The following is a 16,861-nucleotide window of genomic DNA, read 5'->3' on the forward strand; positions in this document are numbered from 1 at the left end:
ATGAATTTGGTGTTTCCAGAGTTTGCATAAATGTTAACGTTTTTGGTCAATGCTTCAAATGAATAAGTAGAGGATCAATCTCATGATCTGCTGAATTACTTAAACTGGGCATTGTAAACAGAGACTGCATAACCAAAGTCTTTAAAATCCATGGAACTTCTTAAAATGAACACTCTTCTATTAGTCATTATCAAAGTGACATATTCCAAGTTGACAAACACACTAGTAGGTCAATGACATGCCGTAGACCATACAGAGTATGACATTAGTTGAAGATGTGCCTGTAATTTTCTCCTAAATAAAAGGGTTACAGTTTGTCATTGTCTTTGCTAGGGCTAAAATAAGGATCCCCCTGCTCTCCAAATACCTGTGAACTTGCTGAAACGTATGATGACAAACTTCAAAACTAACTTATTTGAGACAGCTCCCACTAACAAGACATGGGACCTCAGCTTCACCCTCTGTAATGATTGATTTCAATTGGAATAAATGGAGAAATGCGGGACAGTGGATATATTTAAGATAAATTGACTACAAATACATGACAGCAGCTACTTCAGGAGTCGAGGCATCTCTGGACTTAGGGAACATGTGCTCACTGGTTCAGGTAAAAAGAACTTAATGTTTGCTTCTCTATTCTTTTCAGAGTTTGGCACTCAACAGCCAAAGGAGGTATCATAATTGAGGATATCTGCACTCACTTCAAAATCAGGACTCGGATAGGCGTTATTTTGCTGTGGAACAAGGCGGGTGATCTACAGGTAAGTTCCAACTGTTCAATGAGCTGGACCATGTTTTACAGGCTATGCCACTAGGAGCTCATTAGGGTCTTGATAGTGAGAGGGGCAGGTGATCTCATGATAATCAATCAGAAAGTGGAGTTGAGGGATGCTGTGGGAACCAACACTTATTTATTTCATCGTTGTTCAGTTGTATTTCATATTTTGCTGGAGACAAAACCATTTAATCCACACAGGATAGCATTAACCAATATAGCTATATAAATAACACTTGATTTTATTTACAAGTATGCACACACCTGCTCCTGCTCTTAACCAAGAGTTGGAATTTATGGGTGGGGGTGATGGAGTCCGAGCAACAGGAGCATGGAGCTAGAAATTTTAAAGGAAAAGTGGATGGTGTCTAGGTATTTATGGTGGATAAAGACCGACAAAGCCATTTGTGTTTTCACTTTAAGAGATCATGTGCCAGAGCTTTGGGCACTCTGAATGAATTTCCCCTGCATTAGCTCTGCTTTTTGTTTGCATTAATAAGCATCAGTAATGTATTGGTCCTGTTGAAGTTGTTCTTCTTGAGTAAGGTGCCTTTGTTTTGCAGGTATGTACATTCAAGGAAAGGTTTTATGTGTGATGCAAATGTACTACTGATGCATAAACAGTAGAATCATTACTGCATTTTGGGGGCATGCCTACAGCTCCACGGCGTTCTTTTGGTATTGTTGCTACATTTTGGACCAGCTGTTGTGAGATCTGTTTCGTTCAGGCAGGCATTTGCATAGTGGATTGCGTAATCACACCAAAAGAAAAAAGAGGCAAAATTGTAAATTCCAGAGCATTTTGAGAGAATTTAAGGCCTTCACTTCTTTCGCTGTTTCAGAGTGGCGAAGCATACAGCAGTGATTTTTTGATTCATGAAAAGTTCAGGGTCTCACGTAACTCTCAGGGACTTTTCCTGAGTTTGATTTCAGGCATGTGGAAAGAAATATGGGGCAGGTGACAAAAGCTGACTTAATGGGGGTTATTAACTCTCAGCCTGTTTAAGAACATTGCAGGCTCATACATTAAATTCACCTTAAGGAAGTTAGTCTGTGGCAAGAGAGGTTGACTCACCATATCTTCCCACATAACCATCCTAATCACTGTTTTCCTCTAGCTAAGCCCACATGTTCTGCCTGCCGTACATCCCATTTCTTTAATGAGAGTTCATGCTGGCATATCTAGTGTTCCAAACTGAACCTGCTCATATCGTCCAAATCTACCATAGGCCCTTTGCTACTCACTCCAACCTATTAACCATTCAATGACACCTATAGTTGCCTACTTATTACTGCAACACACCACTATTGTGATGGGTGAGTCTGGTGCTAATGCGTTGTCCAGCACTATGGAGTGATGAGAATCTTCATGGCAAACAGTTCTTGGGTTGGAACAGATTTTTAATTTTGTAAAAAGTAGATGTTTCTCACATGGGCTCTACTCCGAACAGAGGTGTTTTCTGCAAGCATCTCTCGAAGGTGCTTACAGACTTCTTCTGCTTGGAATACTAAAGTGTATGATTTCATATTTCTAGAGTGTGATTACATGATGCGCTTAACAGGGCTTGGCGCCCAGAAGAAACAATTACTAGAGAAAGGTCAAGGATAGACCGATGGATCAGGGGTAGTGTTCCTTTAAAAGATGTGTCTTCAGCTTTTTTTCAGAACTCCTGTTGTTCATGGTGGTTTTCTTGGGGTACAGGTAACATAGAACATAGATGGGTAGCCTTCTGATGCTTTTGCTTCTTGCAAAGTTTTTTTGCCAATCTAGTGATTTTCAGGCTCCTGGTTTGGTGTTGGTCCCCAGATTTGGCTAATCTGTTTGCCAGGAAAGCTGGAGTCTTGCTGTTGAAGACTTTATAAGTGGTGCAGCTTGTCTTGAAGATGATCTGAATTGGCTGGGGAAGCCAGCGTAGGTCTTGTAACATGGGGGTGATGTCTTCAGATTTCCTTGAGCTCTTGGTAAGCTGCAAAACTGCATGTAATATACCTTTCTGGAGTGCTTAGGTGGTATCAAGGAGACCGCAAAGCAGGGCATTGCCTCCATCCAGATAGGAGTGGACAGAAACTTGTATTATTATTCGTAAGTCATCTTTTGGAGAGATTACTTCACTTTTTTGAGAGGGAGAGTTGGAAGCAGGCTGTCTTGGTCATCCTTGCAATGCATTGCTTGAATGAGAGATCTGCGTCGAGTGTGATTTCGCAAAGAGGTTTACATGGTTTGTCAGCCAGTGGGTGAAGCCTGGTGTGTGTAGTTGGTAGAGCAAGGCTTAAATATGGGGTTGTTTAATGTTGTTGCAAACAGAATGACACCAGTCTTTGTGGAGTTTAGCTTCAAGAAATTAGTTGACATCGGAGGTTGGATGAGTTTGAGGCACAATTTCTTTATTTGCATGTCATTAGGTGAGGATATTTCTGAAGAGCTGAGTATCATCTTCATATTGAAAAATCTTGATGCTCCTGCCTGCAAGAGTGGTTTTAAGAGGCTCTATGTAGAAGTTATAGAGGATGGGAAAAAAGTTGGAGCCCTGGGTGTTCTGAAGTATCCACACTAACAAAGGGAACCCCCTAATGAGTTAATTTAAGGTCAGGGAACAGGGGGAAAAAAACATAAACTATACTGAAAAGTATCCCTCTAGACCTATCTAGCTTTACTTAAAGTGGGTACAGATGGGAATAGATATCACAACAATATTTTCATTTTTACAGCTTTTTTTATTATTTATATTTATTTTTTCTTCATAATTTATACTTCTTCACAATGATTTCTCATACTGTGCAATTCATCTCTATTTAAATAAATAATTATTTCTTTTTATACAATACAAAGTGTCAACAAACATTTTTTTTGGTTGTCAAACCATGTGAGTGTCATCAATAATTCGCAACAAATGAGAATATCCCCACACCGATCACACCTCTAAAAAGTCTACATACATATCACATTCATACAACAACTTGCATACAGCACACCAAGCGGAGAAGAACAGCAATGGTAGAGCTTGTCCAAGACAGGGCAAGCCGTTGAGTCTTCTGACAGATTGCTAAGCATTGGGGTGTCTCATACTCTCTGGTCGACGCACGTTTCGGTGGCCTAATATTCTTCGGTTGCCACCTTCATCAGGACCTGTTGCTACATGAGTTAATCACGGGCAAGGGTGGGGACCTGAATAATCTGAAATTCAATGAAAATAATGTCACTGGACATAATTTGGAGTAACATTAAATACCATCTATCAATCCCACAGGAGAATATGCAATTTATCTCCAACACATCATTATAGAACCCCTATAACACTGTCAGGTTAGCAATGGCGCTACTGAATTCATTGCTCTCTAAGTAATATTATTAGTTTTCAGGGATAAGAAAAGAAGAGAAAGTGAGAAAAAGTAAGAAAAAATAAGAAGAAAGTGAGAAAAAAGCCAGAATATGTGAAAGGTTAAATGGAGTGTATAGTCTTAGCAGCTTTTTCTTCATCTGCCCAATTTTCGTTCTGATAAGTTTATTTACAAGTTACATTTGGTAGATTTAAAAGGAAAAAGTATAACTCTACCTTGTACCAGTCGAGTTGGCTCACTGGTAATAATATAGAGATGTATAGTTTTCTGGATATCACAGGAAATTCGCCTTACTGGCTGTTACTGTGAAGAATAATGGTAATTAGCTAGTCTCTTTCTAATGGGTCTCTCATTGCTAGGCCACATAGTGATCCAATATATCTCTCCCCAACATACCTCATATTAATCTGAGTCCCTCTCAAACTATGGAGTGAGGCCGTAGGTACGCCACGTAATCAATTTCTGATGTCTTGTGGTTTAGGAAGGCTTATTACAACCAGGATGCCAAAATCTTCGGGGAACCTGTATTAAATTATGAAGACTGGGGGTTATTATCTCTGAGATGTCTCAAAAAAGGGAGAGTAGGGTGGATTATGCTTTTTATAAAAAAAAACTTTTTTGATACTCTTCGAATGAGACCTACTTATTCAAGACTGTTCACAGTTTCATCTTTTCCGGTATCCTCGGTTATTATTCACTGTTTCCTTTATTTATCTTGATGGATATGGCTGTCTTCGTTGAAGGTCAGCATTTGTATCTCAGTACTTTAGCCAACGCTGGTAAGGAAATCGAAGTGAAAGAAAGGGTAAAAAACAGCTATATTTATTGCCATTCTCCCCAAGGCCAATATGCGCGCATAAGTTTCTCGATTATGATATACTCTCATTTACCTTGTTTTTATGGATATGGTCCCCGACATTTTAGGCTATATATCTTAATAGTGGTATTTTACCTATGTAGGGACGCAGTGCTCGTAAGATTTAGAATAAGTTCGTTCCCTCCTTCCCCGAGATAATCTCCGAGACATAGTTACCTTGTTTTATCATTACGGCTTATTTTGGACCACAAAACTAGTTTTTTATTTACTACGCAGTTAGTACTAAAGTAAAAACAAATTATCCATTCCCTAGAATACCGTTAAAAACCCAGTACGGACGAGTTCGTCTAAGGATTACTCACCTTTCAGTCACTGGTATATGGTGTTCTCCGGGGAATCCTGGCGTAGTCCTGCTCCTTATGAGTCCTAAGCAACACTGTTGCTTTTTATATATTTTCTGCGCTGAACTGATTATCCAGTAATTGGTTAATTAAAGACACTTGTGGTTCGCTGACGGCAGGCTGGGCATAACTTCCCGATGCTTTCCCTCTGCATGGCGTTTTTCTGTTAACGTGTCCTCCATCTTGGAATGGTTTACGGTGAATGGTGCCCTAATACAACTAAGCTAACTCTCATCCAATTAGTATCCACGTTCCGCTGTGGAACCTGTAACGCGGAGTTATATCCAATGTTTGGTCTAGGCCTAATATTAGTTATTGTTATTCACGACAGCCCCCAAGGCGAACGTTATGATATTTTCATCGAAAAACGTAAGCGCCATGTTGGTATGGGTCAGTCCTTGCGATCTGTATTACATACAGGTTTGACTATTTGTTTACCTCGAAGCTAGGTCAACACGATAGATGAGGTGGATACCAGACATATGTTATTAGTCGTAAAATGATTGGTTAACATAGTTTCAAGTATCTGTGCCGAATACTACTCGTATTAGGAGTGCTGTTAACCGTAGTATCTCTGTACTAGGATTACCTAGTCAGAACCTTTTATTACTATTTGTTTAGCAACCCCCAAGGCGAACGTAATGTTATTTTAGTCGAAAAACGTAAGCGCCATGTTGGTATGGGTCAATCCATACGGTCTGTATTTCATACAATTTAACTATTTGTTTGTTTGGGTCCATAGCCCAGGTTATAAAGATTGTAGTTTATTAATAAACCCAAAACTAATTGGAATACAGTGTGGGCTACATGAGTAATAAACTGCGTATCAGTGAAGTGGCTTGTTAAGTCATATAGTTAAAATCAAATGCGAGCCAGTGGCACCATGATGTCATGGAGAACTAATCTCAGTACTTCCATGTTGGAGTAAAAATAAGATGTGGCCAGATATAGAGGCTGAGCCTGACGTGTCCTGGGTATACACTCCAGTTGTCAGCTAAGAATGTAGATATTCTCCCCGAGCATATATTGGCACGTACATATGGGGTGGCATCTAGTTGTTACACCCCCCACAGTATGTCTCATGCAGATCTGTCTACTTTTTCTATTTTAGTTTTAACGTGGAACATAGAGCAGTAATATTGGTCAAATTGCTGCTTATTGTGTGCAGCGACAACAGGTAATCCATGGCATGATTGTCTTATACATAAGATGTGAAGATCCTTTAATCTGTATGCCACACTATTTCTTCGTTCAAACCATTTTTAACTGTATCTAGGGTGTAAATCCAATAGTTCTCACGTATTTTCCTCACTTTTTGTGTTTCTTTGCCCGGGATATTTTTTATTTTTTCCAGGATCAGCCATCTTAATTCATTCTCCTTGTGGCCCTGATCTATGCAATGTTGAACCATAGGGCAGAGCAGTTTTTTAGTTTTTATGGCAGATCTGTGCTCCCTGTAGCGAGTTCTAAATTCACGTCCTGTCTCTCCTACATACCCCATAGCACAGGGACATAGGATGAGATACACAAGGTTATGACTTCTGCAGTTAGTGAAGTCATGCAGCTTGCCTGCCTTTCCTTGGTAATTCCATGTCTCAGTAACTAACGCACTTTCACATGCAACGCATGAGCCACATTTGTGGTTGCCTAGGATCGGTGGTCCTACTAGCGTAGTTTGTTTATTGATTTCTCTCTGTTTGGGCCTTGTATGGACCAAACTGTCCTTGATATTGCGGTTTCTGCGATATGCAAGGATAGGCCTTTGGATATTCTCTTGATTTTCATCTGCGTTGAGAATATGCCAGTTTTTGTTCAAGACTTTTTTTAGTTTAAAATTGAGGGTTGAGTGATTTACAACGCAGACTAGTTTATCGTTGTTCTTACGTGAATTGCCTGTTAGCAGGGCATCACGGTTATAATATCGTGCCCTCTTATAGGCGGATCTAATCAGACGTCTAGGATATCCTCGTCCAATAAGTCTCTTTTTCAGATCTTCCCCATGTTTATCATAGTCTTTGATGTTAGAGCAGTTACGTCGAATGCGCAGAAACTCCCCAAAGGGGATAGAGTCTTTCTGGCTATTCGGATGGTAACTGGAATGTGCCAGAATGGTGTTTTTAGATGTAGGTTTTCTGTAGAAGTTGACCGAGATCTTACCATCATCCGCTTGTATCAATATGTCAAGAAACTCCACTGAAACCGTACTTCTATGGCTGGTAAATTTCACATTTTTATCACTGGCATTTAGCCATTCTATGAACATGGTTAGCGTATCATCATCTCCTCGCCAGACGAAAAAAATATCGTCAATGAATCTGTGCCATCTTAAAACATTCTCATAAAATGGAGCTATTTCATTGAAGATATGTTTCAATTCGTACTCCCCCATATATATATTGGCCACACTGGGGGCACAAGAGGCCCCCATACTGGTCCCTTTGATCTGATGGTACAGATCCCCTCTGAAGACAAAAAAGTTATTTTTCAGCACTATTTCTAAACATTCCAATATAAAATCATTTGGTCTCTCTCCCTGTGTTCTTTCTAGGAGAGTTTTTACAGCCTCCACTGCTTGTTGTTGTGGTATATTGGTATATAGCGCTTCGATGTCGAGCGTGACTAAGATCTGATTATTGGGGTCATAGGGTACATGTTCAAGTTTATTTATGATGTCCCGTGTGTCCTTAATATAGGATTCGTACTGAGTTGTGAGTGGGCACAAAAATGTGTCCACATATTTCGATAGTGGTTCCGTTATAGAGTTGATGGATGAAACTATTGGGCGTAGCGGTGGGTCCAACACGTTTTTGTGTGTTTTTGGCACACCGTATAGTGCTGGAGTGATAGCATTAGTTTGGTTAAGGAACAAGTATTCCTTTTCACATATGATGTCTTCTGCGTAGGCTTTACTCATAGTACGGTCTACAAGGTCTTTCAACTTTGTCAGAGCCCCTGCTTTAATGGGCCTATAATGTTCAGCCACATTTAACATTTGGTTAACTTTTTCCTCGTATTTACAAGTATCCATAAGGACAATGCCCCCACCTTTATCACAGGGTTTGATCGTGAGTTCTGGGGCATTTTGTAAATTCAGTAAGGCAGTTCTTTCTGCAGTAGTAATGTTGGGTTTGCTCTGATAGTTGTATTTCATAATCTTGTTGATATCGTTTAGGACCAATTTTTCAAAAATGGCAACCTCAGGGCCCACCATTTCTAAGGTGGGTGTAAATGTAGATTTTAATTTACAACCTGATAGGTTGGTATCAGGATCCCCATCATCTTTGCCCAGAAAGAATTTCTTTAGACGAATTTTTCTAAAGAAGGAGAAAATGTCCTGCATAAGTTTAAACTTATTACAGTGTGTGTTTGGGACAAAGGATAATCCTCTACTCAGAATGGCTTCTTCTTCTGGTTGCAGTATATGGGTGGAAATATTAAAGATGGGTATGGTATCTGTTTTAGCAGCAATACTCAGTTCTTCCAATATTGTTGGTTGCGAGTTCTCATGTACATTTGAGGAGGTTGAGGGTCCATTTGTTGATAGCCTCTCCTGTCTGACTTCGTGAATCTGTTCCTGTTGCGGCCTCGGCCTCTCCCTAAAAAAGGAGGGGGAGCTTGATAATAGGATTGGTGGTCTCCACCTCTACCTCTATATGGTCGTTGACCTTGGTATGGGTCTTCATAGTTGTTGGGCATATCTCCTTCAGATTCTGATGAATTAGTATCTGAAAAAGTGACCACTTTTCTGTTGTTACTATTGGCATAGGTGTGTGGCTCATTTTCATTTTGCCACTCCTGATAATAATTGCTTCTGAGGTATGGATATACTTTTTCCTGAGTGAACCATTTAATATCCTTCCTCAGTTTTTCCGTTTTTTTCTTAATAATGTATTCTTCGAAGTCATGTAGTTCTCCTTTAAGACTATCCAATTTTTCCTTTGCCTCTTCCACTGCTGTGTTGGTTTTAAGTTTCTCTTCTAATTCTGATATTTGTACATTAAGAGCTGCAACCAGTTCTTTTGCTGTTTCGATGATTAAGATCATCCAATCTCTTGAACACCTGTTGCTGATGTGAGACCATCTTTCCAAAAATTTTCGTAATTCCACAAACAACATAGGGACATTACGGACCCGCAGACCTGATGGAATAACTCCTGCCCTCAAGTACTCAAGCATAAATGTGGCATGAGACTCCATTCTCTTACACTTCTTCCTTAGATTTAACAATGTGTGCCATTCATTATTAGTCACATTAATTGATGTAGTACTCTGACTACCGGTGCCAGTATTGCCTATAAGTGCTATAACATCCGCATCTGTAAATCCAAACGTTTGTAAGGCCTCCATTGCCACAAAATACGTAATTCACTGGAAGGTGCTACACTGATCCTTTCCTCCACTAATATAAAATCAGTTATGCATTCAAATAGATGCAGTTGTAAAAAGGAACAGAAAAGTCATAAATCAATGTTTAAGAATATAAATATACTCATAAAGAGGGGAGGAAAAGTGTTCTGGCAGAATTGCGTAAGTGACTGTTATTCAGAAGGGAAAGACACCAATGGTGTGTGAAAAGAAGAAAATATATGTGAAAATTAGAGAGCATCCAATTACTGAGCGCTTATGCTTACCTTGACAGATGGATGAGACTTTCGGAATGAGAACCTGTGATTAAACAACCACAATTAGTCACACTAACAAAGGTAACCCCCTAATGAGTTAATTTAAGGTCAGGGAACAGGGGGAAAAAAACATAAACTATACTGAAAAGTATCCCTCTAGACCTATCTAGCTTTACTTAAAGTGGGTACAGATGGGAATAGATATCACAACAATATTTTCATTTTTACAGCTTTTTTTATTATTTATATTTATTTTTTCTTCATAATTTATACTTCTTCACAATGATTTCTCATACTGTGCAATTCATCTCTATTTAAATAAATAATTATTTCTTTTTATACAATACAAAGTGTCAACAAACATTTTTTTTGGTTGTCAAACCATGTGAGTGTCATCAATAATTCGCAACAAATGAGAATATCCCCACACCGATCACACCTCTAAAAAGTCTACATACATATCACATTCATACAACAACTTGCATAGCACCCCAAGCGGAGAAGAACAGCAATGGTAGAGCTTGTCCAAGACAGGGCAAGCCGTTGAGTCTTCTGACAGATTGCTAAGCATTGGGGTGTCTCATACTGTCTGGTCGACGCACGTTTCGGTGGCCTAATATTCTTCGGTTGCCACCTTCATCAGGACCTGTTGCTACATGAGTTAATCACGGGCAAGGGTGGGGACCTGAATAATCTGAAATTCAATGAAAATAATGTCACTGGACATAATTTGGAGTAACATTAAATACCATCTATCAATCCCACAGGAGAATATGCAATTTATCTCCAACACATCATTATAGAACCCCTATAACACTGTCAGGTTAGCAATGGCGCTACTGAATTCATTGCTCTCTAAGTAATATTATTAGTTTTCAGGGATAAGAAAAGAAGAGAAAGTGAGAAAAAGTAAGAAAAAATAAGAAGAAAGTGAGAAAAAAGCCAGAATATGTGAAAGGTTAAATGGAGTGTATAGTCTTAGCAGCTTTTTCTCCATCTGCCCAATTTTCGTTCTGATAAGTTTATTTACAAGTTACATTTGGTAGATTTAAAAGGAAAAAGTATAACTCTACCTTGTACCAGTCGAGTTGGCTCACTGGTAATAATATAGAGATGTATAGTTTTCTGGATATCACAGGAAATTCGCCTTACTGGCTGTTACTGTGAAGAATAATGGTAATTAGCTAGTCTCTTTCTAATGGGTCTCTCATTGCTAGGCCACATAGTGATCCAATATATCTCTCCCCAACATACCTCATATTAATCTGAGTCACTCTCAAACTATGGAGTGAGGCCGTAGGTACGCCACGTAATCAATTTCTGATGTCTTGTGGTTTAGGAAGGCTTATTACAACCAGGATGCCAAAATCTTCGGGGAACCTGTATTAAATTATGAAGACTGGGGGTTATTATCTCTGAGATGTCTCAAAAAAGGGAGAGTAGGGTGGATTATGCTTTTTATCAAAAAAAACTTTTTTGATACTCTTCGAATGAGACCTACTTATTCAAGACTGTTCACAGTTTCATCTTTTCCGGTATCCTCGGTTATTATTCACTGTTTCCTTTATTTATCTTGATGGATATGGCTGTCTTCGTTGAAGGTCAGCATTTGTATCTCAGTACTTTAGCCAACGCTGGTAAGGAAATCGAAGTGAAAGAAAGGGTAAAAAACAGCTATATTTATTGCCATTCTCCCCAAGGCCAATATGCGCGCATAAGTTTCTCGATTATGATATACTCTCATTTACCTTGTTTTTATGGATATGGTCCCCGACATTTTAGGCTATATATCTTAATAGTGGTATTTTACCTATGTAGGGACGCAGTGCTCGTAAGATTTAGAATAAGTTCGTTCCCTCCTTCCCCGAGATAATCTCCGAGACATAGTTACCTTGTTTTATCATTACGGCTTATTTTGGACCACAAAACTAGTTTTTTATTTACTACGCAGTTAGTACTAAAGTAAAAACAAATTATCCATTCCCTAGAATACCGTTAAAAACCCAGTACGGACGAGTTCGTCTAAGGATTACTCACCTTTCAGTCACTGGTATATGGTGTTCTCCGGGGAATCCTGGCGTAGTCCTGCTCCTTATGAGTCCTAAGCAACACTGTTGCTTTTTATATATTTTCTGCGCGGAACTGATTATCCGGTAATTGGTTAATTAAAGACACTTGTGGTTCGCTGACGGCAGGCTGGGCATAACTTCCCGATGCTTTCCCTCTGCATGGCGTTTTTCTGTTAACGTGTCCTCCATCTTGGAATGGTTTACGGTGAATGGTGCCCTAATACAACTAAGCTAACTCTCATCCAATTAGTATCCACGTTCCGCTGTGGAACCTGTAACGCGGAGTTATATCCAATGTTTGGTCTAGGCCTAATATTAGTTATTGTTATTCACGACAGCCCCCAAGGCGAACGTTATGATATTTTCATCGAAAAACGTAAGCGCCATGTTGGTATGGGTCAGTCCTTGCGATCTGTATTACATACAGGTTTGCCTATTTGTTTACCTCGAAGCTAGGTCAACACGATAGATGAGGTGGATACCAGACATATGTTATTAGTCGTAAAATGATTGGTTAACATAGTTTCAAGTATCTGTGCCGAATACTACTCGTATTAGGAGTGCTGTTAACCGTAGTATCTCTGTACTAGGATTACCTAGTCAGAACCTTTTATTACTATTTGTTTAGCAACCCCCAAGGCGAACGTAATGTTATTTTAGTCGAAAAACGTAAGCGCCATGTTGGTATGGGTCAATCCATACGGTCTGTATTTCATACAATTTAACTATTTGTTTGTTTGGGTCCATAGCCCAGGTTATAAAGATTGTAGTTTATTAATAAACCCAAAACTAATTGGAATACAGTGTGGGCTACATGAGTAATAAACTGCGTATCAGTGAAGTGGCTTGTTAAGTCATATAGTTAAAATCAAATGCGAGCCAGTGGCACCATGATGTCATGGAGAACTAATCTCAGTACTTCCATGTTGGAGTAAAAATAAGATGTGGCCAGATATAGAGGCTGAGCCTGACGTGTCCTGGGTATACACTCCAGTTGTCAGCTAAGAATGCCCAGAAGAAACAATTACTAGAGAAAGGTCAAGGATAGACCGATGGATCAGGGGTAGTGTTCCTTTAAAAGATGTGTCTTCAGCTTTTTTTCAGAACTCCTGTTGTTCATGGTGGTTTTCTTGGGGTACAGGTAACATAGAACATAGATGGGTAGCCTTCTGATGCTTTTGCTTCTTGCAAAGTTTTTTTGCCAATCTAGTGATTTTCAGGCTCCTGGTTTGGTGTTGGTCCCCAGATTTGGCTAATCTGTTTGCCAGGAAAGCTGGAGTCTTGCTGTTGAAGACTTTATAAGTGGTGCAGCTTGTCTTGAAGATGATCTGAATTGGCTGGGGAAGCCAGCGTAGGTCTTGTAACATGGGGGTGATGTCTTCAGATTTCCTTGAGCTCTTGGTAAGCTGCAAAACTGCATGTAATATACCTTTCTGGAGTGCTTAGGTGGTATCAAGGAGACCGCAAAGCAGGGCATTGCCTCCATCCAGATAGGAGTGGACAGAAACTTGTATTATTATTCGTAAGTCATCTTTTGGAGAGATTACTTCACTTTTTTGAGAGGGAGAGTTGGAAGCAGGCTGTCTTGGTCATCCTTGCAATGCATTGCTTGAATGAGAGATCTGCGTCGAGTGTGATTTCGCAAAGAGGTTTACATGGTTTGTCAGCCAGTGGGTGAAGCCTGGTGTGTGTAGTTGGTAGAGCAAGGCTTAAATATGGGGTTGTTTAATGTTGTTGCAAACAGAATGACACCAGTCTTTGTGGAGTTTAGCTTCAAGAAATTAGTTGACATCGGAGGTTGGATGAGTTTGAGGCACAATTTCTTTATTTGCATGTCATTAGGTGAGGATATTTCTGAAGAGCTGAGTATCATCTTCATATTGAAAAATCTTGATGCTCCTGCCTGCAAGAGTGGTTTTAAGAGGCTCTATGTAGAAGTTATAGAGGATGGGAAAAAAGTTGGAGCCCTGGGTGTTCTGAAGTATCCGTCATCTTGTGGAACCTATTTGAATGTGCCGGTGTCAATTGATGAGTTAGGATGCAAACTATTTCAAAATAGTGACTGAAAATTCCATTCATGTTTTCATGGTGTTGAACAGAACAAAACGTTTGATTCTATCAAATGCTGGAGAGACAGCTGATTCTGTCAAATGCTGGAGAGACGGCAAGCAGGACAAAGAGACAGGAGTCATTCTTGAGGAGGAGAAGGAGAAGGAGGAAGAGGAGAAGGAGGATGGCATTATCGACTACCTGAAGTAACTTGCTGATGTGCTTCTGTGGCTTGGCGGCGACTGATGTCTTTTTGATTTTATATTTGAATGAAAGGTGTTAATAGGGTAAAACCTGGTGTCTTTGTCTGGGTCTAGAGATGGTTTGTTTAGCAGGAGAAGGATCTGACCTGTCTTAAAGGCATCTGGGATTTTTTCTTGGTTTAAGGGAGGCATTGACACTGTGGAGAAAGTGGGTGAGGGCCCACTCTTGGTGTGGTTTGATGATGGAAGAAGGAACAGTGTTGTCTTCATACAAGGCTGCTTTGAGAGCGTTAAAGATATTGAAGTGATTAATTTACAAGACTAAATTGGACGAAGTTTATTTGGTGGTTGTGAGATAGGGGATGACTAGAAGTGGTAACTATGTTGAATTGGATTTTGTTGATCTCCTCAAGAGAAGTTAATGGTTTTGCATCTGTCATTTGTGGTATGGAACTCTGGGTTCTGAGAGAGGATTGGTAGTGTGTTCAACAGCCTTGAAGAGTACTTTGCTTCTGGTGGTTGCCTCAATAATGATGACGTAGAAAGAAGCTTTAGCTGTTATGACCAGGGATCATTGATCAGAGTGGAGAGCTTTGGGTAAGGTGAGGACATTCTGGAGTTTTGATCTTTCCATTTCTTTTTCTATTTTTACATGGAACATTTATTTTTATTTAGCTCTTGAGTGTTCCAGGGTGCTAAGGAATTTGACTTGGTGGTTTGAGTGCTCAGTGGGGCCCACCATTTGACATGTGCTGTCGGAATGGTGCTGTAGACGTTAAGAGATTATTCACATCAGTGGAGGTCAGGAAGTGTTCTGGCTTGTTGTTTAAGTCTTCTTTGATCTTTTCCAGATGGGTGTCTTTGGCGGAGCGGCAGTGTATTTTTCCTCTTTTTGGATTACCGTAATCGTGTCTGCCAGTGGATATTAGTTGGCGTGGATACAATTTGCATAATGGCAGTATAAGTTTGTGTAAACTTTGGTATTTCACATTGCAAATAATGCAGGTAACACCTAAGATTACGCCTTTAGGATGTCCTGTGTAAATGAGATGTCAGGAAAAAAACCTATTGCAGGAGCATGGGAACAATTTGATTGGCGCACTGTAGCAAAGCGATCAACTAGAATGTGACTAGTATTTCTTTAATGTCGTCATTGATAAAATAACTCGAACATCATTTTGCTGTAACTTTTTTTACCTGAGACACATGTTTTCGGTACATATTGAGTGTGCAATGCATCTTTTTGTTTGTTATTTATTTTTTATTTACACATAGAGCATGAGGCTACTGTGCATACAATATCAACTTCCTTTTCTGACTTAACCTGCCAGTGCTTTGTCCAGCCCTTTGGTCAATTTGTATTTAGATTTTGGAGGGAAAACATTACCTTTCCTTTGTCTGCATTCTCAGCTGCATTAGCCACCTGGGAAGTTTAAATGTACCTTTTTTTAGAACGTCAAGAAAGTTCAGGTCAGTTATTTGCATGATGTTTGTGTTGGTATATGCCAACATTTTTGTTCCGTATTTGTTTTTATTCATTTTGTTTGTTTGAAGGGTGTAGGAAGGTCCCTTTGAGATGAACCCCTTCCCCGCTCATGACGGAACCTCTCCGTCATGAGCCACGGTTGCGCTGGGCTCATGATGGAGTGGTTCCGTCATGCTGCGGCCGTTGGCCGCCGCTCCGCCCACGCGGCGCTAATTCCCCGCCTGTGCGGGCGATTAGCGAATGGGCGGAGATGTGACGGAACCACTCCGTCATGAGCACAACTCAACTGTGGCTCATGACGGAGCGGTTCCGTCACGAGCACAGCGCCACCGCGCTGCCCCCAAACCCCCCCCAGCGCCGCGGCGGAATTCCTGCCGCGGCGATGGGGTTAAGGGATAATGGGCATTTTTGGATAGTGGAGGCCAGGGGTTTATAATATTTGCTTATTTCTTTTGTATCTATGAATTGTGTCTAGATAAGTCTTCATAATGTGGTGTGTTTTACTTTTTGGGGTTAGTGCTCTGTTGGCCTTTGATGTATTTATATTTTAAGTTCCAGATTTTCATTGCCTCTGTGGTAGAGCGATTTTTTAAATTATTTGAGGGGTTTGTGGATTGCCTTGTATTCATACCATATTTAAGTTATGTGCTTTGTCTGCATGTGCCTGTTAATGGTTAGGGTCAGCGTGGCTCCAGGAGTCCAGGCTGTTATATCCTGGTATTGTTCTGTTGTTTTTCCCTGTGTGCTCGTACACCATTTTGTGTGTGTGCCTGTGTGCTTGTCTGAGATGGTTGATTATTTGTTTTCTTCAACCTTTAAAAGTATTTTGCATGGATGATTGCTGTATTGTGGTGTTTATGTTTCAGACATTTTTTAAGTTTATTTGAATCTTTTTGCACTGTTTCCATTTTGCTGTACTATTGAATTCTGTTTTACAATGTTGTTGCTGCGTTACTGCTAGTAGAGTAAGGCGCACAGGTAGACCCAGTCACATTTATGTGTTTATTCGTGCAATCTCTTCCCTGTATGCCTGCCGATTTTTGTCTGAAGTATCAAAGACACTAGCTGAGTTCGGGATAAGGCTATGTAATGGGGCATGT

General features: G+C 40.0%; 1 protein-coding gene across 1 annotated transcript in view; it reads left to right on the forward strand.

Moving 5' to 3' along the window:
* Positions 1-16,861, forward strand: part of LOC146860897 (uncharacterized) — a 1,545,865-nt gene that overhangs the window by 163,222 nt on the left and 1,365,782 nt on the right. Inside the window, exon 3 of the mRNA XM_085646178.1 lies at positions 647-761. Coding sequence (XP_085502304.1) covers positions 647-761 — 115 coding nt within the window. The remainder of the gene's footprint in view (positions 1-646; positions 762-16,861) is intronic.

Source organism: Triturus cristatus, chromosome 3_1 (assembly GCF_964204655.1).
Source record: "Triturus cristatus chromosome 3_1, aTriCri1.1, whole genome shotgun sequence".
In the NCBI taxonomy this organism is placed as follows: Eukaryota; Metazoa; Chordata; class Amphibia; order Caudata; family Salamandridae; genus Triturus; species Triturus cristatus.